Below are 17,142 nucleotides of genomic sequence, written 5' to 3' on the forward strand. Positions count from 1 at the left end.
ACCCTCTGAGATTAGCCATACTTGACTCCTGATGTTTTTTTCCAACAGGTCAGGTACCATCCCACCTTGGGACCTTTGCTGGCCCCAAGAGAATAACATTTTCCCAGAGTTTAACTCCCTCACCTCTTTCAAATCTTTGCCCAAATATTATTGCCAACCACCCTATTTAAAATTGTAAATCATCCTTCTCTCCCCAGATCTCCTGATCTACCTTACCCTTTTCTATTTTTTGTTGTTGTTTCTACTGCACTTCCACCTTTTAAAATACTATGTATTGGGCCTTCCCTGGTGGAACAGTGTTTAAGGATCCGCCTGCCAATGCAGGGGACATGGATTCGGTCCCTGGTCCAGGAAGATCCCACATGACGTGGAGCAACTAAGCCCATGTGCCACAATTACTGAGCTTGCGCTCTAGAGCCCGCGAGCCACAACTACTGAGCCTGCATTCTGCAACTACTGAAGCCCATGCACCTAGAGCCCGTGCTCTGCAACAAGAGAAGCCACTGCAATGAGAAGCCCGTGCACTGCAACGAAGAGTAGCCCCTCACTCATCGCAAGTGGAGAAAGCCTGCGCACAGCAACGAAGACCCAACACAACCAGAAATAATAAAAATAAAATAAAATAAAAATTTTAAAAGTAAGTTAAAAAAATAGTATGTATTTTAATATACTGTGTGATGGATTTGTTTATTATATTTAATGTTTGTTGGCTGTATTCTCTCACTAGAATGTAAGCTCCACGAGGGCAGGGATCTTTGTTTTGTTGAGAGATGTACTCTAGGCCTAAGAACTAGAACAATGAATGGCACAGAGTAGATGCTAAATTCATGTTTGGTGAATGAATGAATGAACGAATGAACTGCCTTCTTATATGACTCTGAAGGAAAAGCAACAAGTATTTATATTTACTGAAGGCTCCATATGTTGTAGGATTGGTACAGGCACTACAGAGATACAAAGGTGAATAAGACATAGTACCCAGCCCAGAAGAACCATAAAGTTGGCCTACTGGAAAATAGGCAGGCAAATATTCATTTGGGCCAAGATGCAAAACAAATGTCTTTTGTTCTAATTAACATTTATATTTTTATTTCATGTTACCTGTTGATTACAGAAGTTGTTTATAGCTGATGGAAATTCAGATAAAGGAAATATCCAAGAAGTTTATGAACTTCCACAGGCTAAACTTACAAAGCTGCTAACAAATCAATCTGACTGCCACTGACAATCTCAGTAGAAGTCTTACTTAGTAATTTTCATTTTTGTTGTTTGTTTGGAGGTGCTCTATTAACTCCATTACTCCATAAGTGCAAAATCATGGAAGTGATGAATGCACTATAAGAAGACAACTATGATTATGACAAAAATTAAAAATAAGTAAGGTTTAAAACATGTTATGCTGGTAAGGAAATAACTGTTGTGCACAGGTAAAGGATGAAACACTTGATAGTCTGAAGGACAAGTAACAGGTAACATATAATGTTAAAGATGTAATGCTTAAAACAGTGTTTCTCCGTTGAGGGTGATTTTGCCACCCCAAAGACATTGGGCAACATCTGGAGACATTTTTGGTTACCACACCTTGGGAGGTGCTAGTGGCATCTAGTGAGTAAAGGTCATGGATGCTGTTAAACATCCTACAATGCACAGGACAGACCCCCACAGCAGAATTATCCAGTCCAAAATGTTAATACTGTCACTGTTGAAAAATCCTATTTAGATAATAATCAACAGAAGGCAAGAAAATATAATGACAAAATGAAAGATGTTTGACTGTACAGCTCAAGAATCTTCACCACTGACTTTGGGTAAAATCACTTCAGGAAATGGCTAAGAATTTATTGGAGAACATAAATGCTAGACATATGCACTGTGTCATATGCCATAAATGGTTCCTTTAATATGTTGCCCCATGAATCTGTAACACGTGAAGCAAGGAATGAGGCAGTAAGTGTAGATACCAGAGCTGCCAGGAAATTCTCCAAAATCTTGTAGGCATCATTAAAAGTGTAACTAACTGACTCAACAGTGTCTGTTTTTGAAAAACAAAATTCTGATTAAATGTATCAGAAAGGTGGAAGTGAGAATGTCTGGTTTTAAAGCTTCAAAGGACAAACTCATACTCCAAATAGGTGGAAATGCTCCTTGGTGCTGTAAAGTCTCTTAGTCACCATGGAGTAGTTTTATGGAACCCAAACTGTTGGCATATAGATAGGTTTTTGTAGTTGGATGTTATAGGTACACAGGTTCATGAAAAAATTAATTAGAAGATAAGGCTAGAAAGGAAAGTTAGGGGAAGACGGTAAAGAGTTCAAGGCCAAGCTAAGGAGTTCATACTTTAGTCTGTAGGTAACAAGTTGTTTTGTTTTTGTTTTTGTTTTTGTTTTTTGTGGTATGCGGGCCTCTCACTGTTGTGGCCTCTCCCGTCGCGGAGCACAGGCTCCAGACGCACAGGCTCAGCGGCCATGGCTCACGGGCCCAGCCGCTCTGTGGCATGTGGGATCTTCCCGGACCGGGGCACGAAGCCATATCCCCTGCATCGGCAGGCGGACCCTCAACCACTGCGCCACCAGGGAAGCCCAACAAGTTGTTTTTGAAGAAGGGAGTGATGTGATTAGAGGCCAAGTTTTAGGCTTTTGTTGTAGTGTTAAAGGACTTCCAAGGTCAGAAACTCTTAAAGCAAGACCATTTTGCAGGTTATGCAACGGTCCACATGAGAGATGATGAGGGCCTATCCCAGGGTCCTGAGAGGTATGCCTGTTAGCATAACTGATGCCATCTTGGGTCCACACAGTTTCTCCTGTCCTCCCACTGACCTTACCCGGGACTGTACTGTGCAGTCAATCACTTCTCTGTTGTTAAGGGCTTTGTAGTTAATAGATATTGCTTAATAATCATTAGGACCAGGTGACCTCTATGCCCTGTTAGCCTCCAAACAATGATGAAGACCTCCCTGACATATTCCTGGCGTCCATGAGAATAGTTACCCATTCATAAATCTTGACTTAGGAATACACTTCCTGTTTTCAAGCACACACTCCCCATGCCCTAGGTTAACTATAAAGTTGTCTCAATGACCCCTCGGCAGTGTGGAGTGTGACTACACGTTTCCAGATGGCTGTCCGCTCAATCCCATCCTGTGAGTAAGTTACCATATAATAAGCTGATCCATTGATTATGTGGAGCTGCCTGCCTCAGCTTTTGGTCTCAAGATGCCTTCTCAGTTCGGTAGGCACTTTTTGTTCCCTCCATCCTCCAACGTGAGATGATAATGGTATGTATATATTGAACACAACATCCACTAAGTTTATAAACAAAGCTTAAAAGAAACATGAACAAAACAAAGACAATTAAGTCAATGGAAAGAAAGGAAGTTTAGAAAAGATAAGTATGGAATAGTTAATAAGACATGGGGTAGGAGAAAAAGATGACCCAGCCTATCTTTTGATTTCTCCTGAAGTAGTGCCACAGTACATGCTGGCTTAGTCTTCTTTAACCTAAAATTATATATTATCATAAATTCACTCTTACATAAATCCAGGGTACATTAATTTTTTTAAATACAGTAAGAGATAAGAAGCTTGCTTTCAGTGAAATTCACTTGTTGAAGGACATCATATGAAAATTAAATAAACGTTAAAGAAAGGAAACTCCTTCTATCAAGGAAACTCCTTCTATCACAAATAATCCAATCAGAAGCAGATATGAACCAACTCAGTATCTCGATTTTTGTTAATAAATTATACCAGTGGCTGAGTGTTAGGTCTGACTTTTCCCACCTTTATCTTATCACTAATCATGATTCAGGAAATGCTAGAGGAAGGGACTCAAGATTAGATGAACAGGGTATCTAGATATGCCAGATACCAATTATCAGTTATTTGTGCTCTTTTTACCTATTAATTACCACAATCTGAGTTTTGTCATAATTAACTTTTGTTCCTATTGGAATAGATATAGATAATGAGTAGGTTATTAGAGGAAATATGTCACGATTGAATCTGCTGTGGGCGATATAACCCATGAGAATTCCAAATTTCTTGTAACTTCATTAAACTTTAGAAGTCAGCTATAACTTTTTTTTTTTTGTTCTCTATTCAATCAAAACATATATTAGTTCTCAATCCATGTGATACAGTTTAATGAAGTCAGCTTACACGGCTGCTTGGAGGTATCCTAGCAACTTATTACCATGGCAACATCACACTTCCTAGTTGTCAAATATGGGTACAGTCAAGATGAGCCGACCTAGTATTCACACTGAGGTTTGGAACTCAAGACCAGCCTTAATGATTGTTATGTGATAAGGTTTTAGTGGTCCCTACGGACACTCCTCAGATTCTTTTCCACCAACTGACTGATAACTGAAATTCTATGATTCATCTCCTTAGCGTGAAGGGCTTTATGTCCTTCAAAAAACATAGAACATCCATTTTTAAAAAACAGTGTCCAATATCAGAACAAATATCTTTGTGTATTGGCTGCATGGAACTTTTAAAGATAACACTGGTGAGTTGAGAGGTTATATTGCTTCAGTTTCATAATATTAATTTAAGGGAATTAAACTCACAAATCATCGTTTCAGGTCTGCTAGCCTGCCAGCTAGAGGCAGTTTGTCATACCGCAGGATAGCTGTAATTTTTAAATGCACTTCACCTCGAAGACTATTTTCAGTTATATTACCAAAGTATGCCTTGAGATTCACTGAAAAATTTTATCATTTAAGAAATTTAAAAACACATTAAACTTTTATCAGAGTTTTTAAATCAAATATCCACATATGGAGATTTTTTTTAAAAAAAGGATACAGGGTTATATACAAGACAGACAAAAATTAGTACTTCCCTGCTTTGCCAAGACTGTTCTTTCACAAGGCGTTGTTCAATATGCAGAGAATAAAATACTTGTAGGCAACCCAACATGTTCTCAGTAGAATGGCTAAAATAAAGACACAGGGAAAAGAACCAACATTTACGTTCGCCAAGCAGTTCATAAGCAGTGTGACACTCAGCCACCACTCTTCCACTTTGTGTCTGAAGAACACTTGTCATAACACGAATATAATATAGTCAAATTATTCTTCATTAAATTAAGTAAATTCACACTCAAGTCAACATAAAATATTAAGGGATCATTTCACAAACAGCCAAATTGCAAATGAAAAAAATAATGAACTGAAATCGGATGAAAAAGGAAGCAAATTGAAGACTTAAAATCTAGAGGCCCAATGGGTTAATTGTTGGTGCTTTCTGGGTTTCCAGTTTCTTTAAGATGATCATATGCATTGAAAGACTGGTCTGTACTGAGACAAGTCCACGGCCATAGGCAGCCCTACATACGTTTGCCCAGAGGTCAAGAGTGAGCTAAGTGTCAGGGATACAGGTGTCTCGGTAACAGTGGAAACTCACTGCCCTTAAGTAGGTTTCATATTCATGTTTCCAATGGTGTCTCCTCTTTCTACATCCCTGCCATCCCTCCTCTTTAACTGCTACCATCTACTCCACTAGCAACTCACAATCTCTCTTCTGCCATCTCTGATTCTGCCTTATTTCACCATAACCTCACTTCAGAAAGAGTAATTTTGCTTTTTATATTTTTATAGCTTGACAATCTGTTCTCGAATGATATTAAAAATGATGGGGGGGGGGCTTCCCTGGTGGTGCAGTGGTTGAGAGTCCGCCTGCCGATTTAGGGGACACGGGTTCGTGCCCCGGTCCGGGAAGATCCCACATGCCGCGGAGCGGCTGGGCCCGTGAGCCATGGCCGCTGGGTCTGCGCGTCCAGAGCCTGTGCTCCACAACGGGAGAGACCACAACAGTGAGAGGCCCGCGTACCGCCAAAAAAAAAAAAAAAAAAAAAATGATGGGAAAAGCTTTATGTATGTTATTGTTCATTATGGTGTTATTTGCAAAATCAAAAAAATGTCAAAGCAACTTGAAAGTCCAACAATAGGGAAATTAAATAAACTATGGCTCTAACAATGAAATATAATGTGGCCAGTAAAGACTGTTTGAAGATTATGTCATAACATGAAAAAAATGCATACGTGTAATATTAAGTAAAAAAGGGCAGAATAAAAAATTGTAAGTACACTAAAATCACAACTCCAATAAAAATCCAAAATGAAGGAGGGTAGAAGAGAACCTCCAACAATAAAAATGGATATGTTAGGATGGATAAATTATCAAATAATTATTTTTATTTTTTCCCCAAATTTTCTACAAAGTTCTTATTTTCATAATTTAGATATAAACTATCCACAACTTTTCATTTTCAGTATATTCTAATTCTTTATTTATATTACCAAAATTTGTTTCCAGAGTAATTAACGAGACCAGTAATACTAGTGGATAACTCAAGAAATATATTCTGAAATTCCAATATGTGTGTGCTATGCATAACTAGATGACTTCAAAGCACACTATGGCAGGAGATAATATGAAAATATACATTCTCCCCTAAAGAGAGCTACAACTCAGCCTGCTATAAATGCTTCATCTTTTTTTAGGCTGGAAAAATGAATTAGTACTAGGCATTCAATAAATACTTGATGAATAAATAAATAAATGAAAGCAGAAACCAAATAGGATATGAGACTGTCTTACTAACTTACAGGTCCCTTTGGAGAAAGAAGTTTTCTTTTAATGCTATGTCAGGCAACCTGATTTAAAGTAGGAAAGGTGTTTATCATAATGTGTTTAAATGCCAGTATTCAAAGTCAGTGGGACTTTTCTGGCTGACAAACTCATTTCATCTGATAGCAATGCAAGGTCTTCATTAGGCTGACATCTCATTCAGGATCTCCCCTCACACCACTTCAGTCAAACTAGAAATGAAACACAAGGTTCTCTATTCAGGGTACAGAAACCTGTTAATATTGCAAAGAGTTCATTTATTTATATTGCTAAAAATTCCAATATTCTCATGAGCAATCTATGCTAAAGAAATAAAGATTTTTTTAAGTAAGTCCTTAAATTCCTTCTGGCAATGTCACTTGAAAACAGAAAAAAGTACCTACTGGTCAAACTGAATAAAATTGCTAATTGAGATTTTTTAAAATTAAATCCTTTATGCAAAAAATAGTAGGCAAGAAAGAATTAGATTCACTAGCCAGAAAAACCTCTACATTCAGCAGTGTTACTATAAATAAATATTCAACAAAAGAGAATCAAAAAGAAATGACCTACCTGACAGGAGGCATCTCGGTATCAGCATGCAGGAGTCTTTTATGAACCTCTGGTGGAGTGGAACTTACACTTTTTTGGCAATTTTGCAATCCTGGTAAATATGGCATTTTGACACATTCTTTGAATTCTTCTAGACCAAATGCTGTGGTGTATTCTAATTAAAAATAGTATAATAACCATCTGTATTACTTCTTAATTAAATGTATATATATTTTTTTACTATATACTAAAATGTATAATAAATATACCAAATCAGTCATTAAGAAAATAAAATTAAGCTACTGTAATTGAGCTAGCATCTTTCCCAAGAGAATACCTTTCAATTCCAAGGACAGGGACTGTAGGCAAGGCTGACTAAGGCGCTAAGAACTATTAGAAAAAGGAAGAAGGGCAGCTTCACAGATCTCCCATAGTCATCACTGTCCTTCATTATTTTATTTAATCAGAATTCCCAGAACATTAGATACATTCACATTGAAAGACAGATTAAAGGCACTTTCAAGAATCTTGTAATATCTGCTACTTTAAATCCTTTCACCTTCCTGCTTTTGTGTAGAAATCAAGAGGTACAAATACATGATTATCGGAGCTAGCAGTGAGAGAGAAAAGAATTCCATTTCAGGCATTGATTTTAACTTTCACTCTGCAAAGTCCCCCATCAAATCTATAAACAGCAACATCTGAAGCATCAGGAGGGCTTCTTCTACTGACCTCAGGTATCACTGGTATAAGACGTTGTTCAAATTTTTCTTTCTTTAAAAAAAAATTCAAAATGAAGACAGTAAATGGAAAAAGAAGATTGAGAGATTAAAGGTTTGGATGATTTTTAAACATAGAGAATTGTTTTCTAAGCTTTCTCTACTAAGTAAATCTAGCATAGCAATAGAAATAGCATTTAATGGGACTAGAGTAATATTAAATGCTCAAAATGCTATTTTTCAACCTTTGATTATTCTTTTTTGGAAAAAATAGTTTCTCTTGATCAAAATCATGTAGAGTTTCTTTTCAGTAATTAGATTTGGAGGTAGGAGAACAGATAAACTGGTGTATCTTTAATAGGAATCTAGTAAAAACGATGAAAAAATACAGTAACACACAGTCAAAACCAGGAGTGATGAAATGGCTGGGGGGTTTGAATTTTGCTGTTTTCAAGAATTCTATCTCCATTAATAAAGCCAAAGGCAAAATTCAGTATAAACAAAAAATACAATTATAATTTGAAATTAAGGGGGAAAGTTATTACACTCATATACAAGTCAAAAGTTCTGAAATTAGTCTTTATTGAGCAACTATAAGATATAAGATACTTTCCACATAGCTCACTCAAAAAATAAAGTTTGGGTTAGAATTATTAATACAAAAAGGTGCTGTTAAAGATTTGAGTTTCTTAAAATATAAATACCAACTTGAGGTATTTTAAAACAAACATGACTTACAAAAAGAAGTATGATCCAACAGAGGTAGCACTACACTGAGATCAAGAGTAGTTCTTTAGAATTTGTTTTTTATCATGAGTTATAGAATGACCTTAAGTAAATTATTCCTTATCTGCTTCCATTTTTCTTTTCCATAAGCCTATGGTATTATCCTTCTTACCTAAATGTTACAAAAATTATTTAATGTCTCTTGACTGATTAAAAAAGTACATGTAAATTCAAGGTACTACTTCTATATTTTTGTAAGTAAAATAAGAATAAAATGAAGTTACCTTTCCTCATCTTTTGTGTTTCTAAAACTGCTTTCCTCCAACTTCTCTCAAAAAGAAAACAACTGTCAAGGGAATTTCTGGTGACATTAGAAGGTTCAAATTTGATTTCAGGAGGCAGCATTGGCATTTTTTCTTCTTTTTTCAACAGTGCTGATGAAAGTAAGATGCTGCACCGGATTCAGGACACAAAATACAAAAAAAGAAATTGTTTTCCATCATACAAATTAAATACTAACATAGATTTAAATGAAAAGTTTACTTATAACACGTAAATACATATTCTTGGGATTTTAAAGCAAGAGGCCTTTAAGAACATAGCTAAAATAAGTTGTAAGACTTTTTTCTTTTAAATATTTTATATTTTAATGAATTCTTTCAAATTTGAGGTTACAGATATTTGGCAATATAAAAAAATCTAAGGTTCAACAGCAAATTATCATGTACATGACAATGTAATGCTTAGGATTCTCTCAAAACTATTACCATTATGCACCATGACCAAGTGAGATTTATCTCTGGGATGCAAGGATGGTTCAACATACAAAAATTAGTTAATATGATACACCACATTACAGAATGAAAGATTAAAAAATCACATGCTCATCTCAATAGATACAGAAAAAGCTTTTGATAAAATTCAACACACTTTCATACTAAAAACTTTCAACAAACTAGGAACTGAGAGAAATTACCTCAACATAAAAAAGGCTGTATATGAAAAGCCCATAGCTAACATAATCAAAGGTAAAAATTGAAAGCATTCCTCTAAGATCAGGAGCAAGGCAAGGATGCCCACTCTTACAACTTCCATTCAACATAGTATTGGCAGTCCTAGCCAGAGCAATTAGAAAGAAAAGGCATCTAGATTGGAAAGAAAAAAGTAAAACTGTCCCTGTTTTCAAATGGCATAATCTTATATATATCAAAAACTCTAGACTCCACAAAAAAATGTGAGAACTAATAAAGGAATTCAGGAAAGCTGAGGGATACAAAATTAACAAACAAAAGTCACTTGCATTTCTATACACTAACAACAAACTATCTGAAAAGGATATTAGGAAAAGAATCCAATTTATAATAGCATCGAAAAGAGTAAACTACTTAGGAATAAGCTTAACTAAGGGAGTAAAAGATTTGTGTGCTGAAAAACTATAAAACATTGATAAAAGAAATTAAAGATGCATACAAATGGAAAGACATCCCATGCTCATGGATTGGAAAACTTAATATTGTCAAAATATCCACATTACCCAAAATGATCTACAGAGATTCAATGCAATCCTTATCAAAATGCCAATGTAAAAGAATTTAAAATTTTACTAAAAACAATTTAAAAATTCATATGGATTATAAATCAATGAATTTAGAACACTCCGTCACACCATACACAAAAATAAACTCAAAATGGCTTAAAGACTTAAATATAAGACATGACACCATAAAACTCCTAGAAGAGAACATTGGCAGAACATTCTCTGACATAAATTGTAGGAGTATTTTCTTAGATCAGTCTCCCAAGGCAATAGAAATAAAAGCAAAAGTAAACAAATGGGACCTAATCAAACTTATAAACTTTTGCACAGCAAGGGAAACCATAAACAAAACAAAAAGACAACCTACAGATTGGGAGAAAATATTTGCAAATGATGAAACCGACAAGGCTTAATTTCCAAAATACACAAACAGCTCATACAGCTCAACATCAAAAAAACAAACAATCTGATTAAAAACTGGGCAGAAGACCTAAATTAAAAACTGGGCAGAAGACATTTCTCCAAAGAAGACATACAGATGGCCAACAGGCACATGAAAAGATGCTCAATATCCCTAATTATTAGAGAAATGCAAATCACACCAGTCAGAATGGCCATTGTAAAACAAGTCTACAAATAATAAATGCTGGAGAGGGTGTGGAGAAAAGGGAACCCTCCTACACACTGTTGGTGGGAATGTAAATTGGTGCAGCCACTATGGAAAACAGTATGGAGGCTCCTTAAAAAACTAAAAATAGAGGTACCATGTGATCCAGCAATCCCACTCCTGGGCATATATCCAGAGAAAACTCTAATTAGAGAAGATACAGGCACTGCAATGTTCATAGCAGCACTATATACAATAGCCAAGACATGGAAGCAACCTAAATGTCCATTGACAGATGAATGGATAAAGAAAATGTGGTAAATATATATACAAGGGAATATTACTCAACCATAAAAAAGAATGAAATAATGCCATTTGCAGCAACATGTATGGACCTAGAGATTATCATACTAAGTGAAGTAAGTCAGACAAAGACAAATATTATACCATATCACATATGTGGAATCTAAAAAAAAGTACAGATGAACTTATTTACAAAACAGAAACAGACTCACAGACATAAAAAACAAACATATGGTTACCAAAGGGGAAGAGGGGGGAGGGATAAGTTGGGAGTATGGGATTAACAGATGCCCACTACCATATATAAAATAGATAAACAACAAGGATTTACTGTATAGCACAGGGAACTATGTTCAATATCTTGTAATAAACTATAATGGAAATGAATTGAAAAAAAAGAATACAGATATATACATTTACATGTATAACTAAGTCACTCTGCTGTACACCTGAAACTAATGCAGTATTGTAAATCAACTATACCTCAATTTAAATAAATAAATAAATAAAAATTAATATGGATCCCAAAGGACCCCAGATAACCAAAATAATCTTGAAAAAGATGAAAGTTGGAGGCATCAAACTTTTTGATTTCAAAATATGTCACAAAGCTAAAATAATTAAAACAATCTAATACTGGCATAAAGACAGACATTTGGGTCAATGGAACAGAATAGACTCCAGAAATAAATCCATACATATACAGTAAACAGATTTTTGCCGAGAGTGCCAAGAATACACAATAGGGGAAGGATAGTCCCTTTAACAAATGGTGTTGGAAAAACTGGATATCCACATGCAAAAGAATGAAGTTAACCCTTATCTTACACCATACACAAAAATCAGCTCAAAATGAATTAAAGACATAAACCTAGGACCTGAAAGTGTAAAACTCCTAAAAGAAAACACAGGGATTAAAGAAGGTGTGGCCAAGATGGTGAAGTAAGAAGATCCTGAGCTCAACCCCTCCCACTGACACACCAAAATCACAACTATTTACAGAGCAACTATAGATGAGAAAGACCAGAAGATTAGCAGAAAAAGATCTACAACTAAAGCTATAAAGAAGGAACCACAAGGCAGGTAGGAGGGGCAGAGATGTGGTACAGTTGAGACCACATAACACCAGGTGGGCAATCCACAAATAGGAGGATAATTACAGTTTGCAGAGGTTCTCCCCAGGGAGTGAGGAATCTGAGCCCCACATTGGGATCCCCAGTGTGGAGGACCTACACCAGGAAGATGAGCTCCCAGAATGTTTGGCTTTGAAGGCCAGTAGGGCTTAAGTTCAGGAGAACCAGAGGGCTGTGGGAAATAGAGACACCACTCTTAAAAATCCACACAAAATCTCACACATCCAGGACCCAGGGCAGAAGCAGTAATCTGAAAGGAGCCTGGGTCAGACACACCTGCTTATCTTGGAGAAACTTCTAGAGAGGCAGGAGTCCCCTGGAGCTCACCCTGGGGACATAACTGATGGGAGCCATTCAGGGACTCTCGTTCTACCACAAGGACAGTGGTGCTGGCAAGTGCCCTTTTGGAGTCCTTCCTCTAGTTCATTAGCACTGGAAACCAGCCCTGCCCATCAGCCTTTTGACATCACTACTGGGACGCCTCAGGCCAAGCAACTGGCCAGGCAGGGAGGCAACCTCACCCATCAGCAGGCTGGCTGCCTTAAGAACCCCTGAGCCCACAGCTGCCCCAGGACCTAGCTGCACACACCAGTGTACCAGCATTAGCCCTGGGACCAGCCTCACCCACCAGTGGGCAGGCAACAGCCCCAGGACCCCAGGGCCCTGGTCCAACCCACGAGCAGGCCAACACACCAACCCTGGGACATGCAAGGCCCTACAGCCAGAGACCCCAGGACCCAGCTCTGCCCACCAGTGGGCCAGAACTAGGCCTAGGACCCAGACTCACCCACCAGTGGGTGGGCACCAGCCCCAGGATCCTGTGGGCCCCAGCCTGGCCCACCAATAATTCTAAAATGTATATGGAAGCACAAAAGGTCCAAAATAGCCAAAACAATCTTGAGAAAGAAGAACAAAGCTGGAAGTATCATGCTCTCTGACTTCAGATTATACTACAAAGCTACAGTAATCAAAGGAGTATGGTACTGGCACAAAAACAGACATGTAGCTCAATGGACCAGAACATAGAGGCCAGAAATGAGCCCACACTTATATGGGCAATATGCTATAAACATGTAGGTGAAAAGCCCAGAAGGCTGCTTTTTTTTTTTTTTTTTGCGGCACGTGGGCCTCTCATTGCTGTGCCCTCTCCCATTGCGGAGCATAGGCTCCGGACACACAGGCTCTGCGGCCATGGCTCACAGGGCCAGCCGCTCCACGGTACGTGGGATCTTCCTGGACTGGGGCACGAACCCATGTCCCCTGCATCGGCAGGCGGACTCTCAACCACTGCGTCACCAGGGAAGCCCCAGAAGGCTGCTTTTTAAAAAGACGATTCTTACCTCTTCACATATCTCTATTCGCCTGGAGAACAGAAGGGGGAGCAGAAGAGCTAAAACCTTTCAGCCAGTTCTTGCCTCAGTTAGTATCACTATAGAGTGGACAAGCAGCCTTCTGGGCTTTTCGGCTACATGTTAATAGCATCCTGTCATTCTCTTCACAGCACTTATCATAGTTTACAATAATGTATTTATATGTCATTATTTATTGTCTGTCTCTGACACAGGTATGTGAATAAAACTCCAAACTCTATTTTGCCAGCTCTTTCGTTTTGCAAACAGAATCCCCTAGGATCTGTTCCCGACCTACCTTTGCAATCTTGTCACTAGACAGTTCCCCCTCTCCCATACTCTAATTCAGGGGTCAGCAAACTGTCCCCAGGTCAAATCCAGCCTGCTACCTGTTTTAGTAAGTACCTTCGCATTGGAACACAGAAACAAATGTCCATTTGTACGTATTTCCTATAGCTTCCTTTGGCCTACAAGAGCAGAGTTAAGTAGTTGCAAATGAGACTCAATGGCCCACAAAGTCTAAAATACTTACTGTACATATTTTACTAAAGTTTGCCAGCCCCGGCTCTAATCGTTCAACAAGCATCTACTGAGTACTTACTAGGTGTTATGCTAGATGAAATTTCTGAAATTTAAAATATATATGTTACAGGAACTCTACTTTCTTTTTCAATGGATCATACCCTGAGGTGCATGCACCCTAGTTTAGAGGCCACAGCTATAAACAGTGGGAGCTGGTGAAGGACTAGACCTAAGATTTTAAAATATTGCTTTAACTTTGGCAATATTAGAAGACAGATGGGAATGAGAAGGCCAATTAGGAAACTATTACACTTGTTTAGGTGAATGGTAGTGAGGGCCCAAACCAAGGAAAGAGCAGACTGAGACACAAGCTGGGTAGAGTTTAATGTGGTAGCATCTAGAGGACCTGGGAACTGTATATGACTGGCACCATTCACGATGTTAAGAGTGAGGGATGAGGAACCAGCTTGAATGAGAAGCGAAATTCAGCTGTGGATAAAATGAGCTCAAGGTACATGTGGTCCAGAGGTGGGAGTGGGTTTAGCCAAGAGATGCAGATTTAGTAGTCATCAGCATAGTTAAAGTTCTGAGAACAGACAAGGCTGTCCAGGGCTAGTGGAGGGTACAAGTGAAAAGTTAAGAATAAGAGCAAGTCCAAGGGCACCAGTATTTGAGGGACAGGCAAAGAATAGGTTGACCACGAAGGAGACGGAAAAGGAAAGGTTAAAGAGACAGAAGAACCAAGATGGGGTGCCGATAAAAATCAAAGGCAAAGAGAGTTTTAAGAAAAAGGAAGCAGTGAACAATTTCATTGGAGAACGATAATGTCTAAAGAGCTATATCTAAACACGAGAGACTCTTGAGCATGGGTATAGTATTTTGAGGATGAAGACAATTAAAAGAGAGACACTGAAAACACAGAAGTTGAAAATAATTGATTAAGCATTTTCCTGGGGGAGATGAAAGAGTAAGGATCAAGAACATCTGCTTTTTAAAATTCAAGATAAAAAATAAAATGTCAGGCTTCCCTGGTGGCGCAGTGGTTGAGAGTCTGCCTGCCGATGCAGGGGACACGGGTTCGAGCCCCGGTCCGGGAGGATCCCACATGCCGCGGAGCTGCTGGGTCCAGGAGCCATGGCCGCTGGGCCTGCGCGTCCGGAGCCTGTGCTCCGCAGCGGGAGAGACCACGGTGGTGAGAGGCCCGCGTACCGCAAAAAAAAAAACAAAAAAAAAACGAGGGAGGGGATATGGAGACATATGTATGCATATGGCTGTTCGCTTTGTTGTGCAACAGAAACTAACACAGTATGGTGAAGTAATTATACTCCAATAAAGATCTATAAAAAAAATAAAATGTCATCATTAAACAGTAGCAGACAGAATAAGAAAACAGAACCAAGAAAACAATAAATATATATTACTTTGTTAGGCTACAATAACAAAGTACCACAGGGTGGCTTAAAAAACCAGAAATTTATTGTCTTATGTTTCTGGAGGCTAGAAGTTCAAAATCAAGGCATCGACAGGGTTGGTTCCTTCTAAGGACTGTGAGTGAAGGATCTGTTCCAGGCCTCTCTCCTTTGTTTGCAGATGACTCCCTTCCCCCTGTGTCTTCACACTGTCTTCCCTCTGTACATATTTCTGTGTCCAAATTTCCCCTATTTATAAGGACACTGGTCATACTATATTAGGGCCCACTCTAATGACTTCATATTAATTTGATTACCTCTGTAAAGACCCTATCTCCAAATAAGGTTACATTCCAAGGTTGGGGTTAGGGCTTCAACATATGAATTTGGGGGGTGGGGGCAGAGGGGTACAATTTAACACATAACACATCACAGCCAATATAAAATATGTGTTGGAGACAATTAAGAAAAAAAACCACTACTTAAACAAGCAGACATAGGGAATTCCCTGGCGGTCCAGTGGTTAGGATGCAGCACTTTCACTGCTAGGGCCCGAGTTCAATCCCTGGTTGGGGAACTAAGATCCTGCAAGCCATGTGGCACAGCCAAAAAAAAAACAAGAAACAAGCAGACATAAGAATGTATTCACTCCTACCAAACCAATTTCTAAAGAAAAAAAAAGAAAGGATAATATAGCTATAATTGGGACCTTCACAATTCTACAGTGCAGTAATGACTACTGATATTCATAGCAATGTGAAGGAAAGATTCTTAGAGGTCTTTATCAATGAGAAGGCTAAGTTCAGTAATATTTTAGTGTTACATGCATTTACTATACATGAATCCTTTAAAAATTGGAAACCCATGGTAGCTCCTGTATTATTATATTTTTTCTTAACAGCTTCATTGAGATCTAAATCACATACCATACAATTCACCCATTTAAAGTGTACAATTCAATGGTTTTTAGTATATTCACAGATGTGTACAACCATCACGATTTTATTTTATTTTTTTGTTTTTTGTAACATCTTTATTGGAGTATAATTGCTTTACAATGGTGTGTTAGTTTCTGCTGTATAACAAAGTGAGTCAGCTATACATATACATATATCCCCATATCCCCTCTCTCTTGCATCTCCCTCCCACCCTCCCTATCCCACCCCTCTATAGCTCCTGTATTATTTAGCTTCAAATGACAGAAAATCCAAAACAAGTGGCTTAAACAAGAAGATTTTCCCTTAAATAAAAGCCTAGACAGACCCCCTTCTCCCACAACAGGGATGGTGCCAAGGTACCAGGGACCCAGGCTCCTTTTATCTTATGGCTCCACCACCCTGAACATACAGTATCTACCTTCAGAGTTCAAGATGGCTGTTTGAATAAATGAACATTCATATCAGTGCTGATGTGAACAAGTATTATCGTGTGGAAGAAAAAGATACAGATCTAACATCAATATGATAAGTTAAAAACCCCAAAGTCCTAAATATGAATTGGAAGTATCAGTATAAGACTTCTATCTTAAAAGAAAAAAAAAAAAAGTGTTTCTTAGCTCTGTCCACTGAAACTAGTAACTAGATTGTGGGCCCATTCCTGACTTAAAAAAAAATCCAAAACTAAAAACAGCTAGGGCCCCTTGAAGAAATACTTAATTCCAGGTCTGTGGCA

The 17,142-nt window shown here is 38.1% G+C and overlaps 1 protein-coding gene across 1 annotated transcript in view; it reads right to left on the reverse strand.

The window, feature by feature from the left end:
- The window catches only part of C17H8orf89 (chromosome 17 C8orf89 homolog), a 78,234-nt gene that overhangs the window by 47,337 nt on the left and 13,755 nt on the right, over positions 1-17,142 (reverse strand). Inside the window, exons 2-4 of the mRNA XM_060287475.1 lie at positions 8,896-9,062; positions 7,188-7,341; positions 3,433-3,497 (exon numbers count right to left, since the gene is read on the reverse strand). Coding sequence (XP_060143458.1) covers positions 3,433-3,497; positions 7,188-7,341; positions 8,896-9,022 — 346 coding nt within the window. The 5' untranslated portion in view covers positions 9,023-9,062. The remainder of the gene's footprint in view (positions 1-3,432; positions 3,498-7,187; positions 7,342-8,895; positions 9,063-17,142) is intronic.

Source organism: Globicephala melas, chromosome 17, assembly GCF_963455315.2.
Source record: "Globicephala melas chromosome 17, mGloMel1.2, whole genome shotgun sequence".
In the NCBI taxonomy this organism is placed as follows: Eukaryota; Metazoa; Chordata; class Mammalia; order Artiodactyla; family Delphinidae; genus Globicephala; species Globicephala melas.